At 56.7% G+C, this 27,429-nt stretch overlaps 1 protein-coding gene across 1 annotated transcript; it reads right to left on the reverse strand.

Moving 5' to 3' along the window:
- Positions 1 to 322: 322 nt before the first annotated feature.
- On the reverse strand, positions 323 to 26,201 carry LHX8 (LIM homeobox 8). The gene is made up of 9 exons (XM_051999402.1): positions 25,952 to 26,201; positions 23,587 to 23,673; positions 23,048 to 23,209; positions 19,385 to 19,506; positions 17,142 to 17,362; positions 14,879 to 14,982; positions 10,136 to 10,231; positions 1,821 to 2,004; positions 323 to 1,013 (listed from the first exon to the last, which is right to left on the reverse strand). Exons 1-9 carry the CDS (start codon positions 26,030 to 26,032, stop codon positions 937 to 939), a joined length of 1,134 nt encoding a protein of 377 aa, XP_051855362.1. The 5' UTR covers positions 26,033 to 26,201; the 3' UTR covers positions 323 to 936.
- Positions 26,202 to 27,429: the final 1,228 nt, after the last annotated feature.

Genomic DNA, 27,429 nt, shown 5'->3' on the forward strand with positions numbered 1-27,429 from the left:
CCTCTGTGCTTTGAGACAGCCGGAGAAACGTGCCCTTCCCCCAGCCACCTAGTGTGCCTGTGAAAGACTCAACAGAGCGCGCGGATGTCCTGTCCCGCATTTCTGGGGAAACGTTCTTGTCCGTCAGGGATTTAGTGGCAGGAACTTCAGGGTCCCCCGTGGCGGCAGACTTCTGTCTGGAGGGGGAAGCCCGCCATCTCCCGAGGGGGCCCCTTCGGACGCGGGCGCAGAATACGCGGACGCGGGAACCGACCCAAAGCTTTGTCTGCGGGCCCAGGGCCTACGACAACCCCCGCAATAACCAGGCCGGACGCCATGACGGTCGAGGTCATTTCACAAGAATGGAAAACTTTTAATTAAGTCGGCCCGGCGGGCGAGCCCCCTCGGGCACCCCGCGGAAGGCGGGCACGGGTCTGCCCGGCATGCTGCAACAGAAGCTTTATTCATCTCTTGGGGCAAAGCCAGAAGGCAAAAGAAATCTCAGTTGCAAATTCACAGCTACAAACTTCCAAAGTATAAGTCGTAGGTAACGCAAAGAGACAGGTCAGATTTTGGAACAATAACTTACAGATACAAACAGAGGAGAAGCTACCGTCTCACAAAGGGCTGTAAACATTTTGCACACTTGTCAGTCCTCTCTTTTGGGCAAAGTGCTCGTTCGATGACGAATAAATTAACGGATACACAACTAGAGCAAACTACTTCGACAATACAAAAAGGGGCGGACTCTTCTTCTTGTAAACATCGTCTCAGAAAAAGAACGAACCAAAGTGTCTCGCGGGCCAGCTCTACGTACGTACCTGGGCAACAAAAGGTCTCCAAGATGCTTTGGGTGTTAAATAAAAAATGAACCATAATATTCTTCCGTGATATTTAATACACAATAAATGACTTCCGATTATAGCCTTAACGAGTTCTATCCCTGAACCAAACGAGTTAGCTGTGACTTATGGGCAGCTGCGTCATGGAGTGCGGTAACAAGGCCTGGAGTCCCAGCGCTGTCGGCGAGTGAGCTACAAAGACACAGAGAAACGATGGCTCAGTTTGGATGCAGTCAAGGGGCCCCGCCCGCCCACCTGCCCTGCCCCCCGAGTCTGGCCAGATCCTTTGGCAGCATGGGGGGGTCAGCACAACCCGGCCTGGGGGGGGTCAGCACAACCCGGCCTGGGGGGGGGGGGTCAGCCTGACTCTCTCCCTCTGGGCCTGGTTTGAGTCCATCTGCGCCCATCATTGCCCTTAGCCTGAAGCAGAAGCCACAAGCAGGGTCTGGGGGCAGTGAGGGCAGAGGGTCCCCGGTTTACCACTAGGGTTTGGAAGGTGGGAGTGCCTGCTTTTACACCCTCCCTAAGAAACAGGGAGAGCGTGGTTCCCTCCACCTCACTGCCCAGTTGTGAAATCCAGAACTAGAAAGGGAACGCCCTGAAGTCTCTGGCCTGTTTTCGAGGTAAAACCTTCACTTCCGTGGCACCACGTGGCTCTGGAAAGAAGCCAGGATGTGTCGGGCTCAGGGCGGCAGGAGCTCGGGGTCCCCCCATCACAACTTCCAGAACATTGAGTGAAAACAAGAACAAATCTCCCAACCGGCCCCACATCTGCACTTTCCACTAGGAGATCCTACCACGTGTTTTTATTCCAATTAGTTCAAAGGCCCTGGTGGTGGCCGGGCTTACACTCGGTGCTGGGGGTCCAGTCACAGGACAAACCTTCCGCCTCGCTCTGCCCTCGGTTCTGGCTCAGAGGGGATCTAGAACCGGGCTTTGGCCGTGTGGGCCCCGCCAGGCCAGCAGGCTCAGAACAAGGAGGTCACGAGGGATACCCACCGTCCATGTAGCTGTGCAGGGCCGTCAGCATCGTCCCGTCTTGGGGCACGTACGCGGAATAAGCCATTTCTTCTAACATGGGGGGAGACAGCCGCGAAGGCTGGACCGCCGTCACCGGAGCCGTGGAGGAGTGGTTGGGGCTAACATGCTTCTTGTGGCGCGCCCTGCAGTTCTGAAACCAGACCTAAGGGAGAAAAGAGTCACAGCCTGATCTCCGAGCCCGGCCCGGCCCAGCCTGGCCCCGGAGTCCGGCCCCGGAGTCTGGTCCCACAGCCCGGCCCCGGAGTCCGGCCCTGGAGTCTGGCCCCGCAGCCCGGCCCCACAGCCCAGCCCCGGAGTCTGGCCCTGGAGTCTGGCCCCGCAGCGCGGCCCCGGAGTCTGGCCCCGGAGTCTGGCCCTGGAGTCTGGCCCCGCAGCCCGGCCCTGGAGTCTGGCCCCGCAGCCCGGCCCCGGAGTCCGGCCCCGGAGTCCGGCCCCGCAGCCTGGCCCCGGAGTCTGGCCCCGCAGCCCGGCTCTGGAGTCTGGCCCGGCCACGTCTCTCTCAGCCCAACCTCCCGCTGTGGACACAAAGCCAAGGATGAGATCGTCGCTGTCCTCGGGGAGCCCGCACCTAGGAAGGAGCTATCTTACGGGCAGAAACGAGTAAGCCCAGAACAAGCCCCACCGGGGAGGGGGGACGGCAATGGGGAAATCAGGGAAGCTTCCTGTAGGAAGTGTCACGAGCTGAACCCTGAGAGGAGATAGGACTTCCAAGAGGAAGGTCAAGAGGAGGTCCCAGGTGGGAGGGAGCCATGCTGGGCCAGGAGGGCAGCGGACGGGCCGGGGAGGGCAGCGGACGGGCCGGGGAGGGCAGCGGACGGGCCGGGGAGGGCAGCGGACGGGCCGGGGAGGGCAGCGGACGGGCGGGGAGGGCAGCGGACGGGCCGGGGAGGGCAGCGGACGGGCCGGGGAGGGCAGCGGACGGGCCGGGGAGGGCAGCGGACGGGCCGGGGAGGGCAGCGGATGGGCAGGACGGTCTGGCTACAGCACAGATGGACTCAGAAGAATCACCCAGAAGGAGCCTGGAGGCCCTGGAGCCAGCCCAGGAGAGGGAGGCCACGCAGGAGCCTCCGGCACAGTGAGCGCTCAGCCTCCACTCAGGTGACGGATCTGAAAGGCGCAAGGCCGGATGCAGGGAGACGGCAAGAACCCGATTCGGGCAAGCAGTGCTCGGGGCACGGCCAGGCTGAAGGAGGGGCCAGACAGGCAGAGCCAGGCAGCCCAAGGCGCAGGAAGCCGGGCAGCCGGAACATGGGCGGCAGCCCCGGGGCCTGAGACGGCAGGGAAGCCCATGTAGGAGTGCCCCAGGGAGACCTCGCACACCCAGAGATGGGGGGGCGAGTACCTCTGGATGCCCTCGGGGCTGGCTCCGAGGGTACTGGGGGACTCCTCACTGGCACACGTGGGCAGAGGGCCAGCCCCAGCACCTGGGACTCCTGGGGCAAAGATTCCGGATACTTCCGTGGGCATCCTGGAGGGTGGGCTCAGGGCCTGGAGGCTGTAGCCCGCCCACTGACAGGGAGGCTCCTCACTTAGTGACCACTCATCACTTGCAAAGAATTAGCTCCTCTGTGACCAGATGGTTGGAAATGGCTAAAATCTGACGGGACAAGATGCCCTCGGACCGTGGCAGGAGGCGCTCGGGCGCTCATCTACCATTGGCAGCCAATATGGCGGAAGCCCAAAGGGCCGCAGTGGGAAGCCGCTGCATCGGCTCCGGCCTCTAAGGAGAGCGGGGAGGGACGTGGTCTGGGCCGGGAGGGACGTGGTCTGGGCCGGGAGGGACGTGGTCTGGGCCGGGAGGGACGTCTGTTCCCCACCTCCAGCTGGTTACTAAGAGAGTGGGTGTTTCCAGGCTTCCCTTGGGGCCACAGGGAGGGGGGGGAAGAGGAAGGGGAGGGCAGGTCCTCCACCCCCAGAGGCGACCCTCCCCACGTGTTCCTGGGACCCTCCACCCGGGCTTCTCTCCCAGTAGGAAGGACACGGCCAGTCCCTACTGATTACGTCAAGCTGAAGTCGGCCTGCCCAGGACTCTCGCCCACACCTCCTCCTCGGACCAAGAGAGCCCTGAGGACACTTGGCGGCAGCCCTATGACGCCTCCCGTGATGTTTTGAGGCTAAGGATCCCCGGAATCTTCTGGGTTCGCTCTATGGCCCGAGTGGAGCCACAGAACTCGGGGCGGGGGGAGCCGCCCACGGACGCTGCCCCAGCAAAGCGCCTTGTTTGGGGAGGAGGGCACCAGGAGGGCAGAGCCAAGCGCAGAATCCTGCATGCAGAAGGCGCTTAACGTGGGCCTTGGGGAGAGCTGGGGTCCAGTGTGGTGTGGGGTGGGAGAGGGCTGGGGAGGCAGCAAGAGTGGGCCCAAAGACTGGCTCGCCATCGGCCCTCCTGGGAACCACAGGTGGACACGGGTGGCCCGGGGTCTGCTTTCTCAGCCGCTAATAAAGTCAAGGGGTCCAAGAATCTACAATCGCTTGAAAGTATAATTCTAGAAGCCCCCCCGGAGCCAGCTACAGCCTGGGAAAGGGGCTGCTGGGAGCGCTGAGGGAGGCAGATGGAGCTCAGTTACTGCCCTGCCTCTGGGGCTGGGGGGAAAGAGCCCGCCCACCTCAGGACGGAGGGGCAGAAGCTCCCTGCGCCATCCCAGGTGACCCACAGGCCCCTTCTCTCTCCTCTAACTCAGAGGCTTATGGGGGCCCGTCCTCTGCAGACACCGAGAGCCACAGCTTCCCCAGGAAAAGCCGACCTGCTGTTTTGCCCCCTGCTTCAAAACAGGGACCGACAAACACCAGAGAAAGCTCCAAGACGCCGCTCGGCGGGCTAATGCTCTGTGGGGTCATGGTACAGTGCCTGAACTGCGGCTGAGACCGGGTCTGGGCTGTTCTCTCTATACCGCCTTCCGTCTCCCTCCTTCGTGTGTGTGTGTGTGTGTGTGTGTGTGTGTGTGTGTGTGTGTGTGTGCAGTGCCAGAGGTCTAGAGCCTCTCCCTAGGCCAGCCCTCACACTGGGTTCCTCCACCCTCATCCCTGTCAAAGTCCCCCCGTGGCCGGCCCACCCAGAGACCCGCCCCGATTACGCGCACTGGCCCCGAGCTGACTGACTTTGTGGGCTCTCCTCTGTGTCTGTTTGGCAGCAGCTTCGGGGACAATTAATCTGGCCTATTTGTTCTACATCAGGCACTGCACCTAACACAGTAGGTGCTTTAATAAATGCTTGCTGACCATGAGCCGCCACAACTCCCACCCCTAAAAATGAAGCCTCTGCACCGAGAATCCTGAAGAAAGCAGACTCCTGCCTCCCCCCACACACACACTCCCGCCCCCCCAAGCGTCTTGGGGTCTACAGAACACCTCACGGCCACAGATGGTGCAAAGATGGCCACGGCCAAAAACCACCCCACCACGGCCAGTCAGCAGAACGGCTGAAGTGGTCCGGAAAACCTGGATCCGAGCGGGGCTCCCACAGGGTCGCGAGCCCGTTTCTAAGAATGTGAGAAGGAGCCATCGAGGCCTGAACACCAAGGCCTCCAAGACCAGACTCCTCAGGCCCAAGAGCCCAAGGCCGATGCCTAGCACAGCAGCCTCTACCGGACCCTTGAGTGCCTGGGCCCCAGGATAATGGAGCCTGAAACCAAGGCTCCTAGAACTGCTGACTGACCCCAGTCACCAAACGTGGTCCCAAAGTACCAAGTCTGGCCCCAAATCAATAAGTCCGGCCCCAAAGTCACCAAACATGGTCCCAAAGTCACCAAGTCCAGCCCCAAGGCTGCCAAACGTGGCCCCAAAGTCACCAAGTCCGGCTCCAAAGCCACCAAACGTGGCCCCAAAGTCACCAAGTCCAGCCCCAAGGCTGCCAAACGTGGCCCCAAAGTCACCAAGTCCAGCCCCAAGGCTGCCAAACGTGGTCCCAAAGTACCAAGTCTGGCCCCCAAATCAATAAGTCCGGCCCCAAAGTCACCAAACATGGTCCCAAAGTCACCAAGTCCAGCCCCAAGGCTGCCAAATGTGGCCCCAAAGTCACCAAGTCCGGCTCCAAAGCCACCAAACGTGGCCCCAAAGTCACCAAGTCCAGCCCCAAGGCTGCCAAACGTGGCCCCAAAGTCACCAAGTCCAGCCCCAAGGCTGCCAAACGTGGTCCCAAAGTACCAAGTCTGGCCCCCAAATCAATAAGTCCGGCCCCAAAGTCACCAAACATGGTCCCAAAGTCACCAAGTCCAGCCCCAAGGCTGCCAAATGTGGCCCCAAAGTCACCAAGTCCGGCTCCAAAGCCACCAAACGTGGCCCCAAAGTCACCAAGTCCAGCCCCAAGGCTGCCAAACGTGGTCCCAAAGTCACCAAGTCCAGCTCCAAAGCCGCCAAATATGGCCCCAAAGTCACCAAACGTGGCCCCAAAGTCACCAAGTCTGGCTCCAAAGCCGCCAAATATGGCCCCAAAGTCACAAAGTCTGGCCACAAAGCCACCAAATGTGGCCCCAAAGTCACCAAGTCTGGCTCCAAAGCCGCCAAATATGGCCCCAAAGTCACAAAGTCTGGCCACAAAGCCACCAAATGTGGCCCCAAAGTCACCAAGTCCAGCCCCAAGGCCCCATGCTTGGCCCCGAGGTCACCTTGGACTTCTGAGTCCAAGCACACACATGATCATGGCCCCTTGCTGCGTCAGCTGACCCCAGGCCTCTGGGTCTATGGGGGCCCCGCCCTCCCCCCCAGGGGCTGCAGGATCTGCTCACGCCCGAAGCCCCACTTTCTCCCCCAGCCTGGGCGTGACTGCTCACTATTTTGTACAGAAAAGGAAAAAGACGAGTCATTAAAAGGGGTGTGTGTGGGGGTGGGGGGCTCCCACCCGTGTCATGCCCCTGTCTCCACTGGTGCAGAAGGCCAGGACCGCCTTCCGGGAAAGCCCTTGTCCTCCTGAAGTCCCGGCCCAGCCCAAGTGCAAGGACCTAGGGCCTGAGCATTTCTGGAGTCCTGACCCACAGGCACAATCAGCAGGCGGGCAGGGGGAGACCGGTGCCCGCTGCTGGCACACAAACCCCGTGCCCACTCAGAGCCCCAGCCCAACCCTGAGCGACTGCAAGGTGAGGGAGCGGCAGGGAGGTCGGTCCTCCCAAAGCTGCCCCTCGGGCTTCCTCCCAGGAAGGGAGGGTCCCTCCCCAGTCAGTGGGGAGTGCCCGGCAGTCTCCCGGGAGGCCTCCTGCTCCCCGGGCCCAGAGGGTCTCTATGGTCTGGCAAGCGTAAGATGCGATGGCGGAGGCCAGGCCTCCGAGAGGCTGGGGGGAGGCATCCTGATGTGGCCACATCTTGGGGGGGAGGGGGAGGAGTCCGGGACGCAGCCGGCCGCCCGCTCCGTCCTCTCCCTGACTCCCCGAAAGCGGCGGGATTGTGATTTGGGGGCGGCACTCGTCTTCAGTTTATCTTGTTTGCGAGCCGGGCTGGGTGCTCTTGGGCCCGACGACATCTTGGGGCCCCCAGCAGCTCGAGCTCTGTTACGTGGCACCCGCCTGCCCCGGCGAGGAGACTGCCTGCCCCAGGGAAGGTCTGGACGCCTCCTGCCCGGCCACCCTGCCCCACAAAAGCTCGCCAGGTACCCGCCTCCATCCCGATCTCAGGACCGGACTTCACCTCGAGCCTCCTGACCGGCCCTGCGGCGCTGACTTTCTGACGAAGATCCCTAGGCCAGGAGTGACCCCGAGAGCCGGCCCCCTCCTGGGCTCGGCCACGTTGGTGGTCACAGCTGAGGCCCTCGTTGGCCACACTCCAGCCTCTGCCTTCCGGGCTCTCCTCTGCCCTCAGACCTTCACAAGCTGGAGCGGAGATCAGCCTCGGTGACCCCTCCACTCGTCCCGCCTCTGGGTCCGCGAGCCCACCGACGCCCAGGCTCCTCCAGGTTCACAGAGCCCTGCTCTTGCCAGGCTCTGCTCCAGCGCCGCCCGCTCACCCTCCTGGTTTGCCAGCCAGCGTTCTCTCCCAACGCCCAGTGGCACTGAGCCCGAGGGGACCTGGCCTCCCTGGTCCCTGAAAGGCGACCCGCTGGCTCCATAAACTCGTCTGCGAGTCCTCGTCAGTCTGCAAGCCCCCCGTTGTAGCCCCCACCTGGGGGCCTCTTACTCACAGGAGCCCATGTTGGAATCCTTACAAAGTATAGTCATTAGAGTGGACAGAGACAATGATTCTCTAATTTAGCCTGGCTCAGTATCATCGATCTGATCTCACAAGGAGATGTTTGGGGCCAGAACCTGAAACAAGGCACTAAGTAGAACTAAGAGAAACAATCCTGTGCTCACTCCTTTAGAGAGCTCACGTGAGCAAGTAGTTAAGGACTCATTGGAGTTCACAAGTGTGGGAGAGTCACTAAGTAAACTCTGTGAATTCACACCTCCCTTAATCCCTCCCTCGGAGGGGAGGAGTCAGCCTCTGGGAGACCATATATAAGAAGCGGATGGAGGCTCAGTGGGGAGTTCAGCTGAAAAGATTGAGAAGGGAGCCACAGTGAGGAGAAGCCCTCTCTCGGAGGCGCAACCAGATTCAGGGCTCTGGGAGACTGAGAGCCAGAAGCCCTGTCTCGGAGGCAAGGGAGATTCACCATCTTCCACCTTTGTGCTGGCTGGAGGCTGAAGAAAGCCGAGGCAAAGGACACCTGCAAGAGCTCTTGGAACCAGCAGAAAGATGGGCCTCTGAGAAAAACTACCCGGGCTATTTTGGAGGAAGAAAATAAACGTTTGAACTTTTATCAGCTGGCTGGATTTGGGTGATTACTACTTTTAACTGAAGCTAAGGCTGCCTCCAGAAAACCTCCCCGAGAAACCTGCTCCCAGAGAGAACCATTAATTATTATATCATAAAGAAGAAAAACACCACACGAGCCCTCCCTGGAACATCCACCCGACGGCCGGGAAGAAGTTCCTCCAGGAGCCAAAAAGTCCAAAGAAAGAAGATAAATGACCTTCCGCAGCCCGGGAGTTTCCCATGATTCCCTAGGTCTGGCCTTGGGGTAAAAGAGGGAGACAAGAGCACAGGGTCGCCTCCGGCAAGCCCCGCCCCCGTTTTCCACAGGAATGGTCCTACAGGGCGTTTCCCAAACCTCTCCTCCAAGGCGTCCTTAACCCAAACGCAGGATTTTACACCAGCTCCCCGGGAGCTCGCCCGCTCAGCACCACGGCCAGTTTCCCCCTCCTTGACCTCTTGGTACCACGATGTGGCCGGGTTACCAGAACATCCTTTTCTGCCCGTTTGCCTGCTGCCTCTGTGGTCCAAGAGGAGGCCCAGCCTCAAACTCCTGCTCCGTGTAGGTCTCTTGTGTTTCTACCTGACTCTTTTGGGCCCTTAGCGCCTCCCGGCCGAGTCACTTCAGTGGTCACCTGCCTGACTCCAGCCCGTCCTGCCCGGCACCATCAGCTTCCCTTGCCAAAGCTCAGTCAGCTCCCACAAGCCCAGCTGGTATTTAAGGCCCCTCCCAGCCTGGTTCCCTTCTTCCCAGTCACTGGGAACCTCGAGACTCAACCCCGCCTCAAGGTATCGTTCCCTCTGCCCCCCTGATCTCAGTGCTCCGGGCTCCAGGAAAGCCTTTCTGGCCCATCCCCGGCCGCCCCCCAGGACCCTGATAAAGGAAGCCGAGAGGCGGGCGTGACACAGAATTATGGGATGGGAGTCTGCTAGCTGTGGGAAAGCAGGAGACAAACGATTCCCTCTCACCTTAATAACCAGTGACCGATTCGGGACCAAGGCGTTTCCCCTCCGGCTCCGTCAGCCTTTGAAAAGTAAGGCTGGCAAAGGGGGAAGCCTTGGGCGGGCGGACCGGACCGAGACGACGGTCCGGTCCGAGCTCTGGTCCTGTGTGTGTTGGGTAAGTCTGAAGGGAAGTCCACCCCCCCCTCCCCACGGAGACTGCCTGGACAGGGTGGTCCCAGTACGGCCCAGCCACACATGCCCGGGCTCTGCCGGAACCGGCCAGCCTCTCGTTAGAGCTTTCACTCCTCACTGCTTGTTAACCAACCAGAATAATGGCCACCCTCGGGAACAGCCCCTCTTCCAAGGGACCCGAGGGTGGGGTGGCTTCTTCCGGGAGGGCCAGGACTACCTCTGACCCCTTTTATTAGTTATCCCTTAGTAATAATCAATAAAATGATCGATTACCTAGAAACTATGTCTGGCAGAGGTTTTCGGGGGCCATAGAGATGCTCCCAGTGAGCAGCAGAAAGGTCCTTGAGGGCAGGGGCGGCCCCTCCTCCCTCCGCCCCAGCCCAGGCCCTTTGTGGCCCCCCCAGCGCGCGGTCACCCACCTGGATTACTCTTCTGCTCAAGCCAGTTCTCTCGGCGAGTTTCTGAAGCGTCTGGGCGTCCGGGTTGTTGTCCTGAGCAAACTGGGCTTGCATGACCTGAGGAGGCAGCAAGGTGAGCAGTGAATGGTGGGCCGGATCGCGGGGGCCTCGGGGACCCGGCCGGGGAAGGAGGAGCCTTGGGGGACCCCAGCAGGGGAAGGGGGAGCCTCGGGGACCCGGCCGGGGAAGGGGGAGCCTCGGGGGACCCTGGCTGGGGAAGGAGGAACTTTGGGGGACCTCAGCTGGGGAAGGGGGAGCCTTGGGGACCCGTCCAGGGAAGGGGGAGCCTCGGGGACCTGGCCGGGAAAAGGGTTGCCTGAGACGGGGCGTCCGACTGCTCTGCCAGGCAGCCATAGCAAGTCAAAGCAGCTGCAGACTGGGCCGTGCTGGGAGGGAAGCCAAAGCCCAGCCGGGTGCTTCAAAAGGGCTTGGGCTTTAACCAGGATTAAACTCATTGCCCGGTTTTAAAGCTGGGCCCTGTCCTAGCCCAGCGGCTCCAGTTTGAAACCATAAATTCACCCGCCCGCCTTTAACCAAACATGTGCGTCCGCTTAAAAGGCTCAACGGTGACAGCCCGGCCCAAACCAGCGGCACCGCGGCAGCAAAAAGCCCACAGGGCTCGGTACACACCAGGGGCTTAATAAATGCACCCGCCTTGACCCTCTGGGAGTCAGTTAAGAAACTGGCCTTCTGACATCCTGGGGTGACGAGGACAAGCCACGTGGCCCTCGTGAGGTTCGGTGCCTTCATCTGGAAACTGAGGGTCCGGCCCCCAGCCCCTCCCCGGTGCCCCAGCACTCTCTCCCTCATCCTTCTGGTCCGAGGAGCCCAGGGGTGGGGGCAGGATGGCCGCCAGCTCACCTGTGGCAGGTGCCCAACACCAGGGGGCGCCCTCCCTCCAGCCCGTCCCCCCCTCCCCCCGGGACAATTTCTGCAGGTTTGTGGGAAAGCCTCCGCCTGATACGATGTTGCTAATGGGCCGGGCTGGGCTGCTGGGGGGGGCGGGGGGGGCGCACACACAGGCCGGGCTGGGTGGCTCAGGAGAAATGGGCCAGGCTGGGCAGCTCGGGGGAGTCACACACACAGGCTGGGCTGGGCGGCTCAGGGGAAATGGGCTGGGCTGGGCCAGGCCGGGCGGCCAGGAGGAGCCACGCACACAGGCCGGGCTGGGTGGCTCAGGAGAAATGGGCCAGGCTGGGCTGCTCGGGGGAGTCACACACGCAGGCTGGGCCAGGCCGGGCGGCCAGGAGGAGCCATGCACACAGGCCGGGCCGGGCGGCTCGGGGGAGTCATATTTTTTATACACCCATAACTGGTCAAAAAAAATCATCTAAGGTCCAAGGAAGGCCAACTCCCGAAGTGCCTCAGCTCTCACCCATCCCTGCCGGCCCAAGACAATCATCAGCCAGCCGGAAGGCCGCCCAGACACCGAGGGCCAGCACACCTGGCGCTGGGGGGTGGGCTCAGAGCTCAAGCACAGCCTCCAGCCCCAACCTGGCCACCCCCCCAGAGAGCAATGAAATCCTCTTCAAATCCCACAATGGATCAAGGGAAAACCCAAGCTCTGTAAGAGGCAACTTGGAAAACTAGGAACGGAGGAGAACCCTGGTGGAGTCTGGAAGCGGGATTGAGGCCGGCAGGCCTCCCCTGCAACCGGAAGGGAGGCTGGAGAGGAATGGATGCCCTGAGCCTGCCTCCTTCCCCACCGCTGAGAGCCCGACGGCTGCAGAGGGCCTGGGGAGCTGGGGGAGGCTCAGGGCGGGCCAGGAGCCCCCGCCGCCAAGGGGCAGGCAGAAATCCCGCGCTCCTCATCTGGAGTTCCCGTCCCTGATTGGATTAATCAAGCCAAGTGGGTAAAATCACGATCACTATTCTCAGAACTGATGGTTAGCCACACTCGGGGTTGGCCCAAGGTTTGTCTGTCTGCTGACTCACCTATGCAAGTGCCAACCAGCTCTCTAGGGCCTTGCATTTCTCCCGATTGGGGGCATTTCTCTGCCCGTTTTAGGCCCCGCGCTGGCAGGGATCGGGCGCTTTGGGATGTGCAAGCCCCAGAAAAAGGCCGGTTCTGAGGGCGAGCTACGGTATCTGAAAAGAGCTTCAGAACACGGGCCGGCCTGTGTGTGTGTGTGGGTACATGTGTGTGTGAGTGTGTGTGTGAGCGTGCAAAACAAAAAGAAAGGGGGAAGAGGAAAGGAAGGGAAGGACAGAGACAGAGAGAGAAGAGACAGAGAGATAGAGACACACAGAGAGAGACAGAGACACAGAGAGAGAGACAGAGACACACAGAGAGAGAAAGAGACACAGAAAGACACACACATACACACACAGAGAAGAGACACAGAGAGAGATACTCTCTGTCACTCTGTCTCTGTAACAGAGAAACAGAGAGAGAGACAGAGAGAGACAGAGAGAGACTGTGCATAATCAAAGCTGTATGGTGTACGTAATAGAAAGAGGCCTCAGGATTTAAGAGTCAGAAGCCCTGGGAGTTCTAGAGGCAGCTCTGCCATATCCTAGCTGTGACCTTGTGCAGCCTGGACCTCAGTTTTCTCATCTGTGTAAGGAAGCAATAAGATCCCAGGACCAGAGGCGGAAGGGCCCTCAGCATTCTTCTGAAGCAATCCCTTCCTTCCCCAGGGCAGCCCTCAGAGAATTTCCCATCCCTGGCCTGCTGGCCGGGCCTCCTCCTGGGCCTGGCGGCCCTGGGGCTCACTCCTGTAAAGGCCTGAAGAGAAGTTGCTGGGGTGCTGCTGTCTGTGGGCAGAGACGCCGTTGCCCACCGTGTCCCTGGCAAGATTGGGGGCCGAGCTCACAGAAACAAGCCCGGCCTTGGCCTTCTTCTGCCTCCGGGGTCCTATGGAATATTCCTGTGTTCCTCAAGCAGTCTGTAAAGGCTTTTCCAAGGGCTCCCTCTCACTGGGGACGTTGTGTTTGGGATCCCCAAACTCTGAAATTCGACTATAATTCAGACCGTCCCCAGCGGGCAGCTTTTCCCCTTGCAGAACGCTCCCTGCCCTGGGCCCCGCCGGGACTCCACTTGCCCCGGAGCTTGCTGCCAGCAGCCAGAGGCAGCACACTTGGGGGGGACAGGGGTCTGGCTTTGAATCCAGACTTTTGTCACCCATGTGACTGAGCACAGCACTAAGTCTGAGTGCAGCATTAAGTCCGAGTGTGTTTCCTGAATCTCTAAAACTGGGAGATTGATCCCCGGGACCTCCAAAGCTTTAAAGCCCCCACCTGCCGGCTGAACCCTAATCTGTGCTTTTTAGCTACCCTCCCCCCCCACCCGAGGTCAGAGATTTCCGAGCCACAGGTTTCGCTCCCTGAAAGAGGCAGGCCAGGACCCCAGATTCAGGAGTTTGGAATAGCGATGGGGCCAGTCCGGTGCCCAAAGGATCCACACCACGGACCCTCCCCTCCGCCTGGCAGTGTTGTTTCTGTCCTTAGCATGGACACCCCTGGAACGCTGGGGCTCTCGTACTTATCCATGTCTACCTCCAGTTTTTAGAAGCTTAATAATCACAAAGGGTGACGTTTCTATAGCACTTACTATGTATCAGACACTGTGTTAAACGCTACCGTTATCTCATTTGAGTCTCACAAGAATCCTAGGAGTAGATGCTAAAGCCCCATTTTACAGATGGGGAAACTGAGGCAGACAGAATTGAAGTTTACCACTCAGATAGTAAGTGGCTGAAGCCATTTTAACTCCAGCTCGTCAGAAGCCTAAGCCTAGCTAGGAAGTTCATTTATTCTAAGCCTAGCTAGGAAGTTCATTTATTCTCCCATAGCCTCCTGAGCCTCCTGTTAAGTATTTTTACACCTAATGGCAGGTGGTCTTTCCCTGAAACAACCAAGCGTGCCCGTAATTGCACACTTGAGTCTGCGCCAAGGTTTCCTGCCGAGAGCGCCTGAACCTCCCGACACCCAGAACGGCGCCTGGGTCAAAAACAGCATGAAATGTGTGTGGGTGTCATTTCCTGCCACCTTCCCGAGCACCCTGCAGCACGACGCAGAGAGTCGAAGAGACAGAAACGTGTCTGTTAACTGGCAGGCAAGGTTTCGAAGGGCACCAGCTCTCTCCGAGGCCGTGGCCGTCCTCGGAAACGCCAGGAGGAACAGATGGATGGAGGTTCCCAGAGTCCCCTTTTCCCAGCTTTCCCCAAGAGCAATCCCAGTGAGAGCAGACCAAACCTCGCTGCCTCGAAAAATAAGAAAAAGGTCCATCTGGTCGGCGCCGACCTCTGGTTCCTGCTGATGCCCACGTGACTGCAGTGATTTCCAACCCTGGAAACAAATTCTGCTGCCCCTCCCCAAAAGGGCCAGCCGGGACTAAAACGCCAACATCCCTAGGAGCGGCACGCTCCGGAAAGCATTCTGTCTCTCCTGGAAACGGCGGGCAGCGAAGTCAGTGTCTGGATTAAGCCAGACCAATTGGGCAGCCTCAGCGAACCCACATTTTGCTTCCACTCTGTGGAAAGGCCCCAGACTGCCCAGGGGCAGGGAGAGTGGCTGCCGGTTCCATCTCAGACTCGCCTGAGCCTCTGTGAGCCCCGGGTGACCCTCGGAGAACTCGAACCTATGTACCCAGTGAGCGTTCTGAGCTAAAGGCTAGGCCTTGGTGAAGCTACGAGGCGCACGCTAATGAGCAAGGAGAAGGGGCGCCCCTGACATTTCCCACCCCCCACCGGCCGCCTCTACCTGGAGCTGATCGGCCGTGAAGCTGGTGCGAGCTCTCTTGGCTGGTTTCGGGTGATTGACGTCTTGTTCCGAGAGCAGGGCGCCTTCCACGCTAATTCCGTTCCCTGAATTTCAAAAGAAAAATATGTTCACGGGGTCCATCGTTCAGAGGGAGCCGGCCCTGCTGTCGGAACACATCCTGCCCGGTCCTTACTTATTCCACAGACGGCCAGTCCGGCAACGGTCACGTACTAAACACTTACAGAGAGCCCGGGCCCACGCTGAGCATCGAGAACACACAAAAAGGCCAGGACGGCTGCGCTCGTGGGCCCTGTTAAAGGCACAACAACGCCAACACGCTAAGCATTCACACGCTTGCCCTAAGAGAAAGCGCACACGTCTGGGGATGAGACCAGCCATTGCTAGGCAGGAGAATCTGGCAGATATATTAGCTAGAGATGGGACCGAGTCACGTTACAAAATAGGACACGTTTACTTTCGCGTGTAATGCTGAGAAAGATGGCCACGGACATCCTTGCACAGGCTCCTTCCTTCTCTCCACACCTATGTGCACATATGCAGACACACGTGTACCCAAACACACACACACACACACACACACACACACACACACACACAATTTTCAGGCAAAAGATCTCTTCTGAAGAAGGCAGGCAGGGGTCACTGTGACAACACCTTTAGAATATCATCTTCATCTCCCTATTACAATTAAGAAGGTCTCTGGCCGGTCCCAATATGCCGACCTCTCTGGGCCACGTTTCTGAACCACTAGTTATGCAGGGACAGATTTTGCTCTCAACTTGAAACTGCAGAAGTCTCCAATCAATCACTCTGTCCGACATAGCTACAGTAAACGTGCCAACACACGTGTCAAAATGTCCCAAACTGCGGTTTCTTTTTCATCACTGACTTGAAATTCCTCCCCTTTAGTTGTAAAAAAGATTCCCTTTGCCTTTTGGGATGGGCAATCGTTTCCTTCCCAGAACCATCGGAGAGCGACATCGTTGCCTTCCTCACCACCAGGCCAAATCAATTTTCTTTTAGTAAAATATTGTATTTCTTCACGTGAATTTCCCTCTCAGTCTATCAGTAATTTAGAAACAACTGCCTTGGAAATAAAGCCTGGACGTTTATGACAGGAGATGCTATTTTGGGAAGCTTTTTAATGAATGAAATTGAATCTGTAAAATCATTACAATGACATAATTACTATTCCTGGCAAGATACATTTATCAGCAGTGAGCTAGAAATAGCTGATCTATCAGAGAGAAGTGGAGTGCCTATTTCTGAAATAATAAAGACTTAGTTTGCTAGTTTAAAATATATGGACACACACACACACACATATATATTTAAACATACACACACACATATATGGAGAGATCTGTATCAAAAGAATAAAGTACAATTACTACAAAATACATTATCACACACACACACACACACACATATATGTGGAGAGCAATCTGTATCAAAGAATAGGACACAATTACTACAAAATACATTATCACACACACACACACACACACACACACACATATATGTGGAGAGCAATCTGTATCAAAGAATAGGATACAATTACTACAAAATACATTATCAAACACACAAACACACACACACGCACATATATATGGAGAGCGATCTGTATCAAAAGAATAGGATACAATTACTACAAAATACATTATCTCACACACACACATATATATATGGAGAGCGATCTGTATCAAAGAATAGGATACAATTACTACAAAATACATTATCACACACACACACACACATATATGGAGAGCGATCTGTATCAAAGAATAGGATACAATTACTACAAAATACATTATCACACACACACATATATGGAGAGCGATCTGTATCAAAGAATAGGATACAATTACTACAAAATACATTATCAAACACACACACACACACAGGGAGAGAGTGCTCTGTATCGAAAGAATAGAATACAATTACTACAAAATACATTATCACACACACACGGAGAGTGATCTGTATCAAAAGAATAGGATACAATTATTACAAAATACATTATCTCACACACACACACACACACACACACACACACACACACACACACACACACACACACACACCCTCTCAGTCTTTAGGCTACAATATTACCAAATAAAATATTCTGAATTCCACAGTCATCAAGTTAAAACTCCGGCGTTCACTTCAGCACAAGCATTTTGCTTCCTTCCCTCTCCCGCCCCCACCCCATCCCACAAGCTGGGGCTGAGGGAGAACTCACCATTTTCTACTTCTCTCTTCAGGTTGTCCATCATGCAGTCGTAATGGACTCTACAGAGGACTTTTTCTTCCACCAAAGCAAACTCCTCTCCGGTAGAGAGCTGTCTTTTGCAGGAGAAACAAGCAAAGCAGGCCAAGTGGTAGACATTGCCCTTCGCCCTTCGCACCCAGTCGGTGGAGTGGATGTGCCTCCCACAGCGAGAGCAGCGCGTTCCGTATCTTCTACAGGGAAGAAGGAGGGAGAGGGGAGGGAGAAAAGGGAGACGGACATTTTCATCCCCAGTCAAGCCCGGCAGGAGCGCTCAGAGCGGCCACCTCCGAGCCCCTGCCCTGGCTTCCTCCCGGCCAACGCTGAAACCTGTCCTGGATTTTTCTTCCGATTCTCCTCCCACACTCGGCATATTCTGAAAACATTCTAATTCCTCCCGATTCCAAAAGAGCCCGGCTCTCACGATGGCTTTCCATTCAAACACTGACTGTGAGCAGACTCACTACATAATCCGAGGGCAGGAGTTGGGGGTTTTCTTGGGTTTTAATTACCTGCTACATCAGTAGGGCTTCCAATCTGAAGAATGGGATAAAATTAAATAAACATAACAAGCTCGGGAAGCATGAAAGGCATCGCCGTGACGACTCTGGACGCCGGGGATGGGAACCAAAGGACTTGCCCGGGAGAACGCGGGCAGTCCCCCGCCTCGGGACTGAGGCTGGCTTTTCTAGCTGATAAATTCCAAATACGCCAAAGCATTCCGTTACCAGAATTGATTGAAAAAACATGTTTATGTATTATACATGGCGTAAACAGAGTCAAATAAATTGGCAGATTGAGATAGAAAATGGAGACAGCTCTGTAACTAATGAGGCTCCCCAGCACCCCCCGGAAAACCCAAACCAGCAAAACTGCCATTTGATATTTTCAAGGAAGAGATTAACCGTGGCCCTTATTAAGGTACAAGATGCCTCCCCTTCTCCACCCCCCCCACCCCCAGCCGTGGGGGGTGGGAAATCTTTCTTTCCTTTCAGATGGAGTTCCTGGAGAACATTGGTCAAACTGAACAGCAGTTTCAGGGGTAGCAAGCAAAAGCCAGGGTACCAGCAAGTTTTGCTTGGACGCTACCATTCGTATTTCTGAAGGGCCAGCGACGCCCAGGGCGCCATCATCAGCTGAGTGTTGCCAACAGTGCCATATGTGCTGACTGCTTTAATGCCCTTTGGGGATCCCTTTTGCCCTTTACATAGCTGTTCTAAGTAACACTGTCCTAAGAACAATTTTGGACATAAACCAAACAGTCAGGGTACCAAGTACCCAAACAGCCAAGTCTGAAAGGCTTCCACTGCCCTTTAAAATGCCCTGCTTTAGATCACTAAGGAGTTGGCAAGCCCTCCCGGGAGAACAAGGGGGCAGACCTATTTAGGATCCTAGCACAGAATTTGGTTTTTTGGTTATTTTTTAAATAACTAATCCCTTCTATTTTTCCTCATCACCAAATTCTGAATTTTTAATCACCCACAGCTTGCTCAAGTGCAAAGCCCAAACTTTGGGTGGCACCTTACCGGCCTCCTCTCACATATGGCGAGCCTCGGGAAAAGCAAAATGTTTTCCATTTGGAGCCACAGTAAATAATCATCATGTTGTTCTTGACAATTTGGAAAATAGTGCTTAATGTTTATAAAAAGCGACTTCCGGTCTGGGTCCATTGCTGTCCAAAGCAGACTTTTAAAAAAAAGAATACGTTAAGAATCTGAAAGTCGTTTCAATGACTTCCATACAGAAAAGATCACGTCAAGAGAAAAGTGGGAGGGCTGTCCAAGGGCAGCTCACTGGACGGGGCAAAGCGATGGGAGGCCAGATTTTTAGAGTATCTCTTAGGGAGAATGTGAAAGTACATTTGAACTTCTCACCCGGTACCTGCGGCTAACCTTGCTGCCCTCACCTACCAAGGCCCAACTTCCCCAGTTTCTTTATGAGAGGACATGGCCGTGGCTTTGGCTTCTACCCCTGGTGCTTGTACCCTTGGGTTTATCCTGGTGCGGTTCCTAGGCGCTAACCCTGGAACTTTCATCCCCAAAGGGGAAAGGCTATTGGAGCAATTGCTCCAATGGACACATTCCCCAAAGATCCATCCTTTCCAGCAGGCTTGGGGAGCAGAGCTCCATCAACTCCCGCTCGTTTCCAAGTTACCCGTGCTCCAAGACCGGGTGGCAACAAAGCTCCAAAGCCGAGTCGCTGCCTTGCCAACCTACCTGAAATAATCGAGCTTGCAGAAAATGTCTTTATCTTTAATGTAACAGCTGGTGTGCCTTCCCAAGGAGGTCCGGCACACGCTACAGGACAGGCACCGGACGTGCCAGCACAGGTCATTCACCTGCAAAGACAAGAGGAGAACTCTGACAATCGAGAACGCAGAGGGTTCCACCCTGTAACCGGAGGCTCAAAAGCCCGGCCCATGAACACGATAACACACATGATGAACACCTTCCATTTTGAACCTTTTTGTTTTTAAGGAGAGTGAGGCACAGACAGGAAGTGGACTCATTGGCTTAGAGTATAGAACTCCTGGTGTGGAAACTCCTTGCACCGATCCCCATCCCCAACTTATCCTGGTTTCATTTGAAAACCCCGGCGCCAAAAGGTCCCACCATTTTTTGACACCACAGTCATGTTGCTATCTGGCCTTTAACCTAACATTTTCATTAATGTGCATCTGATCTCTTCCCCACAATCCCCATTACCTCCTCCCAGAAATTATAGTTAAGAAAACATTTACGTTCCATACGTGTTTCTTCCACAATTACAACAAAAGAGTCTGTTCTTTTTGTTTCTTTGTTTTTCAGTTGAGATTTTTGGAATCAGATTTTCAACTTGTGAAAACGCCCAAGCCAGGAAGGTCAGAAGCAGCGGCCGTTGTTTTGTCTCAGAGGGGCAGCCCGTCTAGTCTCCACATTCTGCCCAAACCCAACAAACCGTCCTAGCCCGAGTCTGCAACACCGGCCCAAGCACACATAAGAGCTGCCTATTTCCAAAGGCCAACCGGCTTCATTTTCCTGCTGACCAGAATTTGCCAGGCTACAGAGCTGGAGATTGGAGGCCGCGATTCGGGCATCCCCGGGCTCTGGCTATATTCAATCCCCGTCTCAGGGGATGATGGAGTTACTTTGTGGTGACCAGGCCACGCAGGCCTGGTTTCAGAAAGATGCTCTGATTTCCTCAGTTCACAGGAGCAAAGCTTTCAGGTCTATGCTTCCTTGTTCCCCCCACCTAGTGACCCAAGAAAGCTTTGTTCTCTCTCTGGCCAGACACCGAACAGAAATCAAAAATACCATTTCAGCTCTGACACAAAATATTCCAAAGTCGCCTAAGCGATTGTGCCGGAAACGTGGGGGACGAGGGGAACCACAAATCTCTAACTGAAATCAGTAGCAAAACCGTGTGGGTAATTCGGCTTTTTGTTAACCCTGACCCTCCAGCTAGGTGTCCGTGTCTGATTAGGACCAGGGTGACAGAAACCTCCCTTTCCCCTCACCTACCCCCGCTCCTGCTGGTGCGGAAGTTGTATGTCCCTGCTGGCCAAAAGTCAACCCACAATGTTTTGTGCCCCCTGACAAACTTCTATGGCAGCGCCATACAAGCAGCTGACCTTCAAACGGCAAGCAATTGTGGTCCAAGCAGGACTCCATTTCAGCCTGCCCAGGAAATAGGAGCCAAAGGCTCGACCAAAATGAACTAAATGGCGAGAGACTAAAAATGACCCCTCTGGCTTCCCATCACAATTCTATACCAACCCAGACTCCGGCCAGAGTCCAAACAGCCTCATTTATGGGCTAATAGGAATACAAGCTGAACTAAGCTCACATCTCCTCTGAGGGAAATAGGCATTTCCTTGGAACCACTGGTGGTCATTATAAAATGGTAGCCCCCCCAATATCCTCCACAGAACACTAAATCTGGCTGCCGGGGGTCAGTTCTCTTAGTGCCAATAAATGAGGCTTCAGAATCCAAGGAAAAGCCTCCATTCCTCTACCTGGCAGCAAAGTCTCTCACAGCTATCTCCTTCAAGGAGAGACTTGGGCTTTTCTTTTAAGAATTTAAAATTCTTTTTAAGAGAAAGCCTCTGTCCATTTGTAAAAGCTCACCCAAACTGAGCTAAACCGGGGTCCCGAGCACATGATGCAGTTACAAGCGTCTTGTGTCCCCGCTTCCTAAATTCCCAAACAGCCGTCCTGCAACCAAACACGCCTTCCAACACAACCTCTCCATTTAGTGCGTCAAAGACACAATCTGTGCCCCAATTTGGGGCTGACAAAAACCAGGCCCACGACACAGCACTGAGAAGCCATTTTCCTGCCAAATAGAACAACCCAGTGTTCTCCGCCGGCTAACAGTTCGCTCCCTAGTAGTAGCCAGAACAGCACGGCCTCTTCCACGGCTTACAGCAGGCCGTCAGGCCTGGGTTTTAGGCCGTACCCATTTCCAACAGACTCTGAACCACGTTTCTGTGTTCCAAACAGGCCCCAGACTAGTAGAATACAGCTTTGGACCTGACCCTACTATTCCAGTGTGGCAGGTCTCTTAGGAAGCTGCTTTTATATACCAGAAGGGCAAATAAGCCCCCAATGCACAGGCTCTCACCCACTTATTCTCAAACATGGCCTCAGTCTGCCTTATGGCCAAGAGCTCTGCAAGAGTCCAAACCAAGAAGGGGGAGGGGGCTGCGCAGAAAGATCTGGCTTCAGATGAAAAGCCTACAAGAGGATTCAGAAGGGATCCCGGGGAAGCAACACCGCCAATTGGGAAAAGTGCAAACTTGGGCTCTTAGTTTTTGTAAAGCCATCATTAAGAGAGCCCCTGGAAAAGCCCATCAGTGAGACTGGCGGCTTCATTTCCTGGTGTTGGTGAAAAGCTCAAATCAGACCGGGAAAAGAGAAAGGCGGAGGGGCAGGATTCCCATTCTAGAGAAATGGGGAGATGGGAAAGGGAAACTGGACTGTTTTAAGCTGCATCTGCCAGTGGTTCCGGGAAGGAACCATAACATGGGCTTGCGGGGAAAAGCCACTTCCCGGCTGGGGAGTTCCTTAAATGAGCACAGCCATATTCGGGTAGCCCCCCACCCCCACCCCCGGATGCTGCCAGTGATTTTTCAAGCCCTTCGGTCCGAATATACAGAAAGGGGCGGAAGAGGGGGAGCCCACAGGATCCATAAGGGGAGGGGGGTCTTTAAAGGCAAAACACCAAACAAATTAAGGCGACGGCCAAACCCCGAAGCCAAACCGGAGCCGGTAGACGAGGAGCTCCCCGACTTCGGAGCCGAGGCTCGGAACGCTAAAGAAATCGCTGAGGGCAGAGCCGGAGCGGCCGCGCTACGGTGAGGGCGGGGGGCTTCCGTTTCTCTAAATCTCTCCCTCCCCCCCACTCCGGCTCGATGGGAACGGGGTGAGTTGTAAAGAGAAAAGAACTTAGACGAATTTGTGCCTTCGCCGCCGCCGCCAGCCAGGGGGAGAAGCCCATTCGTAGCAGCCTCACTTTAAGGGAGGGACGCGATTGCTCTGGGTAGAGTGGCACCTTAGGATGCGGTCAAAAACAAGGGGATCTTGGGCGTCTGCGCCCCAGATCCCGGCTCACCTGCGCCCCAAAGGAGAAAGATGGGGCGGGGCGGCATCGGCTCAGGAGCGGAGCACCCAGAGAAAGGCGAGCCCGGGCTGCCCTTACCCTGGGCTAAGGCAGGGGGGGTCGGGCCAGTCCTCGAAAAGCTCGGGTCACAGCCGGGAGGCTTCCGGGGCGAGCTGGGGGCTCGCCCTTCGGGCAGTTGCCCGCGCTGCCCAGCGTCCCCGTCCCGGGACTGCCCCATTTGTCCCTCGGCCCGGAGCCGGCCGGAGCCCGGGACCTCTGGAGCGCCCCGAAGCCCTTACCTTGAGCAAGTACTTGTCCACGATCTCCAGGCCGCAACTGCTGCACACGCACTTGGCCGGCGGGCAGCCGGGGGCGGAGGCCATGGACCGCGGCGACGAGGACGGCGACAGAGGAGCCGAGGAGGAGCAGGAGTCTTCGTCCGCGGCGGCCTCGGGACTCACCTGGCGGAGGAAGCAGAGCGCCCCGGGCGCGCTCACTGAAGGCTCCGCAGCCGCGCCGCCTCCGACGGCTGCGAGGCCCACGGGACTTGTGCTACTGCCCGTGACCCTCGGGCGCTAGTCCGGCCGATCCGCCCCCGCCCGCCAGCCCCAGCCGCCCTGCCCCCTCCCTCGCTCCCCACCCCCAGCTGCCATGCGCTCCCCAACACACACACGCACACGCACACACGTACGTCTCACCGACTCTCCCCCAGCCCAGGACCAACCTTCAGCGCCATCCCTACCCAGGCAGCCCCGGGGCCCTAGGAGGGGCTGGGTTTGCTCCCGCTTCCCCTTCCTTCCTCCGCTTCCCCTGTCCGTCCTCCGCTTCACACACTTACTAGGCCCCCGTCTCCCGCGCCTTTCCGTGTCCTCCCCGCCGCCAGGGCTGCAGTTCGCCCGCACTCTTCAGACATGAGCCTGGGGAACTAGAGAGGGAAACGGGGAGAGGAAAGAAATGAAAGAGAAGAGAAAGAAAGGGGGGGGGGAGAAAAGGAAGAAAGAATGAGAGAGAGAGAGAGAGAGAGAGAGAGAGAGAGAGAGAGAGAGAGAGAGAAGGAAGGAATGTGAGAGAAAGAAGGAGTGTGAGAGAAAGAGAGGGAGGGAGAGGGAGAGAGAAGGAGTGAGAGAGAGGAGAGATGGATGAGGGCTCTGGGCAGGGAGGCCTGTCCAGGAGCCCCTCTCGTCCCCCCCCGCCGGGCTGCCCCCCAAAGGCTGCGTGGCTGGCTGGAGGGATGGGAGCCTGGACGGGCCCGCCCGCCTGCTGTTGCGGGGCACCGAAGGGCCCCCTCCGCCCCCCCGCCGGGGGTAACAAGTTAATCACCAGCCACGGACAAAGCGTTTTCTTTGCAGGCGTCAATCACGGCTGAGCTGGGATCCCTGGGCTCCAGGCGGGGTGGAGGGGGGGTTGGGGGAAGGAGGGGGAGCGGGGAGAGAAGAAAAGGATCCGGGAGGGAGCTGGGGGGAGGGGGCGCTTCGAAAGTTGATTTCTTTAATAGCGGCAATTAAAAGAGCAAGACATACATATGTTTTCAAAGGGGGCCCTTTCTGAATTGGATAACCCCAAAGGTGAAGAGGTTTAATAGGACACTTGAACGCTAATTGCGGCGGGATTGCCGCAGCCTGAGGTTTGTTCCGACGGCAATTTGAATGAAAATGCTTCAGATGAAGCGGGAGCCCGAAGCCGGCCCCTCCGCACACCCGCCGCAATTAGGCCCGCGGCGGAGGGGGTGGGGCCGGGGGCCCGCGGGGGCGTCGGGGGCTGGATCTCTCTCCGGCTGCTTCTTTTGGGTAGAAATCGCTACTTAAGAGCTCAATTAAAAAGAGTCAACCTTAGAGCAGCCTTTAGATTCCTGTAAGGCGCGCCCAAAGCCCGGCGGGGAAGTTAAACGTGCGAACCGGACTGAATTTGGGCCATTAAAAAACCCAAACAAACAGCAACAAACAGCCCCCTCTCCCCCACCCCCCTCCGACCGCTTGCTTTCCTTTTCTCCCTTTCGCGCTCTCTCTCTCTTTCCCTCTTTGCCTCCTTTTCTCTTTCTTAGCGACCGGTTCCCCACCAGGCTGTGGGAGCAGACTGCCCGTGGGTTCGGGACCTGGGGCCTAAAGGATCTTCCCGGCGGCTCGGGCCACCGCTCTCGATTCTCCTTCCCCCTCCTTCGGACCGAGCTTTCGATTCCAGCTGCTCCCCCAGGCCGTCCCCGAGCAGCCTGGGCTGCCCCCTCTCTCCTCCCCCCCACCTCAGCAGCCTGGGCTGGCCCTCCCCGCCCCGAGCGCTAGCCCAAAGCCGTGCCATTGCGCCGGATGCCCGGTGGCGGGCACGATTAGGCCGCAGGCCAGGGTGAAGAGGGGACGGCGGCCGAGCCCCCGACCGTGTGCGCGCGCGTGTCTGTATGTCTGGGTGAGGGTGGGTACGCGCACCCTCTCTCCCGCCTCCACCGGAGTTGCTCTCCGGGCGCTGCTCTGACTGGCGTCGTCCGAGCCTTGGGTGCTGGATGGAGGGGATTGGGAAAGAGCTGTGCCCTCCCGCCCTCGCCGCCCCGCCCAGTGGCGCGGGGTCCTGTTGGGGCCGCGGGGACCCGGGCTCCGAAGGTACCAAAAAAGCAGCTATTTTTCTCCCCCTCCTCCCCCCAGCCAATTATGCGCCGAGGAGATCCTCCAACCCTCAACTCCTTCTGGTGACTGCTTTTGTCCGAGCGCTCCTAGAGAGCCTCTTGCCCGGGTCCGAGGCGGTGCTCTCCCGCTCCGTTCCCGGGGCTGACGCCTTGGAGTCGGGGAGCCCCCTTCTCGCGCTGGCAGGCGGCCTCCGCAGCTCCTCGGGGCCCGCTCGCCCAAGATGTTCTAGCCTATCCAGGGCTAGCCAGCCTCCCCCACTTCGCTATCCCCAGCACGGCAACGGTGACCCCCAAACGGAGAAAAACCAGCCCCCCACTCACTCGGCCCCGAAGCGGCTTTACACCGAAGGCTTCCTTTCCCACTCGGGGACTTTCATAACTCAGTTATTATTTTTTTTTTCCTGGCGGTGGAGTCGGGAAGGATGAGAAGATGAAGATTAAATTAATAAGAACAATAGCCGGAGTCCGAGCCGCAAAGGCAAATGCGCCCTTGCCCAGGAATTAGGCCGGTTCAGGGGACTGCGCCTGGGCCACACGGCCGGGCAAGGGGCCGCGGGGACAGACCAGGAAGGCGGCTGGTCTGCTGGCTCACCTTCTCAGAGGAAACGGCCAGTTCGGGCACGTCTTTTTCTTCTAGTTTACACACAAACATCTGCTCGCTCTTCCAATACATGGCACCCGGAGGCCCGGCTAGCACATACCAACTCCAGGAAGGGCCCAGGACTCTGGTTCCGGCTCGCGCTCGCACCCACCGAGGCGCGCTCTCAAGAGCTGAAAGAGGGAGGAACTGCAGAAAAAGGGAGGAAAGAAAGAAAAGAAAGCGAGCTGGAGCAAGGAGGCCTTGGAGACGGCAGGCTGAGAGCCGCTCTTCTGAGGATCTGCTCCCCACTTCTCTGATGTCAGTCCCTCCAGGAAAAGGAAAAAAAGGGGGGGAGGCAAAGTTTTGTTTTCCAGGGGGTGGAACCTTCCACGGAGGGAGGGAAGAAGGGGGGGGAAGCCTTTTCCTGGATGACTAGCCTCACCTCCTTCTGTAAAACCCGCCTTCTCTACTTGTTAAGATCTTTATCAGGACTTTATCAAACCGCCTCGCTCAGGGTTTTGATTAAACACGCGCGAGGAAAAGCCTGTTGGTAATTCGAGCGAAAATCTCTGTCCTCTCGGGTTGTCGGCACGATCCAGCCCTTGCTCTGCAAGCCTAACCTAAACCCAGATTCAGGGTCCGGCCCTTTCCCGAAATCCCCCAGAAGACGAACCGAGGCAGGGGATCGTGTGTGATCCGGGGGCTCTGTGGGCCCCCGCTTCTAAAGCTGCTCTCTCCCCTTCCCTCCCTCCTTCTCTCTCGGGGCGGATGCCGTCTAGCACGGAAGAGCCAACGCCTTCCAGCCTGTCCATTTATCTCCCGGCTTCTAAGTCCCCTTGCTAAAATGTTCTTATTAAGATAAAGACGGCGCATCTGAGCAACGCGAAAGCTTCTGGTCGCCACGAGATCTGAAAGCGAGCCCGCAAGAAAAACAAGAAGTATGTTGCCAATTAGGGCGACTCTTTCATCTAGACCCAGACCCAATTTGAACCCGACTGGGGAGTTGCCGTCCCCGGCCCAAAGAGGGTCGTCGGGGGCCGAGGGGAATGCGAGGTGTTAGATTAAAAGGTTATTTTTGGGGGGGGGGATCGGTCCTACAGCTTCCTTAGGGCGTAGTTTTTGTCTTTAATGAAAGAAAAATATTTATCATATGTGTACACACAAATCCCGGGAGCTAAATTACTGTTAACTTACTGCACTTTTCTTATTAAAAAGAAAGAAAGAAAGAAAAATCGATTCGACATCATTAGTGAGGTCCAATTTTCCCTCAGTCCAGCCCGCTAGAGCGGTATTTAACGAAATCGAATCCTTTTTGGTTTTGGTTTTTTCTCCCCGCTTCTCTTTATTCCGAGTTTGTGAATGTCTCAAACAAAAGCAATCCGTGTAGGGACAGACGTGGAGAGGGCCGCCCCGAGCCAGCGGGACCCGCAGGCCGCGGCTTCCATCGCCCGCGTCCCCCAAACTCCTTTGCTCCGACCAGCTCACGCGAA

This window comes from Antechinus flavipes, chromosome 4, assembly GCF_016432865.1.
Source record: "Antechinus flavipes isolate AdamAnt ecotype Samford, QLD, Australia chromosome 4, AdamAnt_v2, whole genome shotgun sequence".
Classification (NCBI taxonomy): domain Eukaryota; kingdom Metazoa; phylum Chordata; class Mammalia; order Dasyuromorphia; family Dasyuridae; genus Antechinus; species Antechinus flavipes.

Bases quoted from the DNA above. Each gene is read 5' to 3' on its own strand.
- LHX8 (XM_051999402.1), bottom strand. From the start codon at position 26,032: ATGTATTGGAAGAGCGAGCAGATGTTTGTGTGTAAACTAGAAGAAAAA. The intron at 17,363-19,384 runs GTAGGTTGGCAA...TCTTCCCTGTAG, and splicing joins TGCAAGCTCGATTATTTCAG to AAGATACGGAACGCGCTGCT. The intron at 14,983-17,141 runs GTGAGTTCTCCC...TTTGAAATTCAG, and splicing joins GAAGAGAGAAGTAGAAAATG to GGAACGGAATTAGCGTGGAA.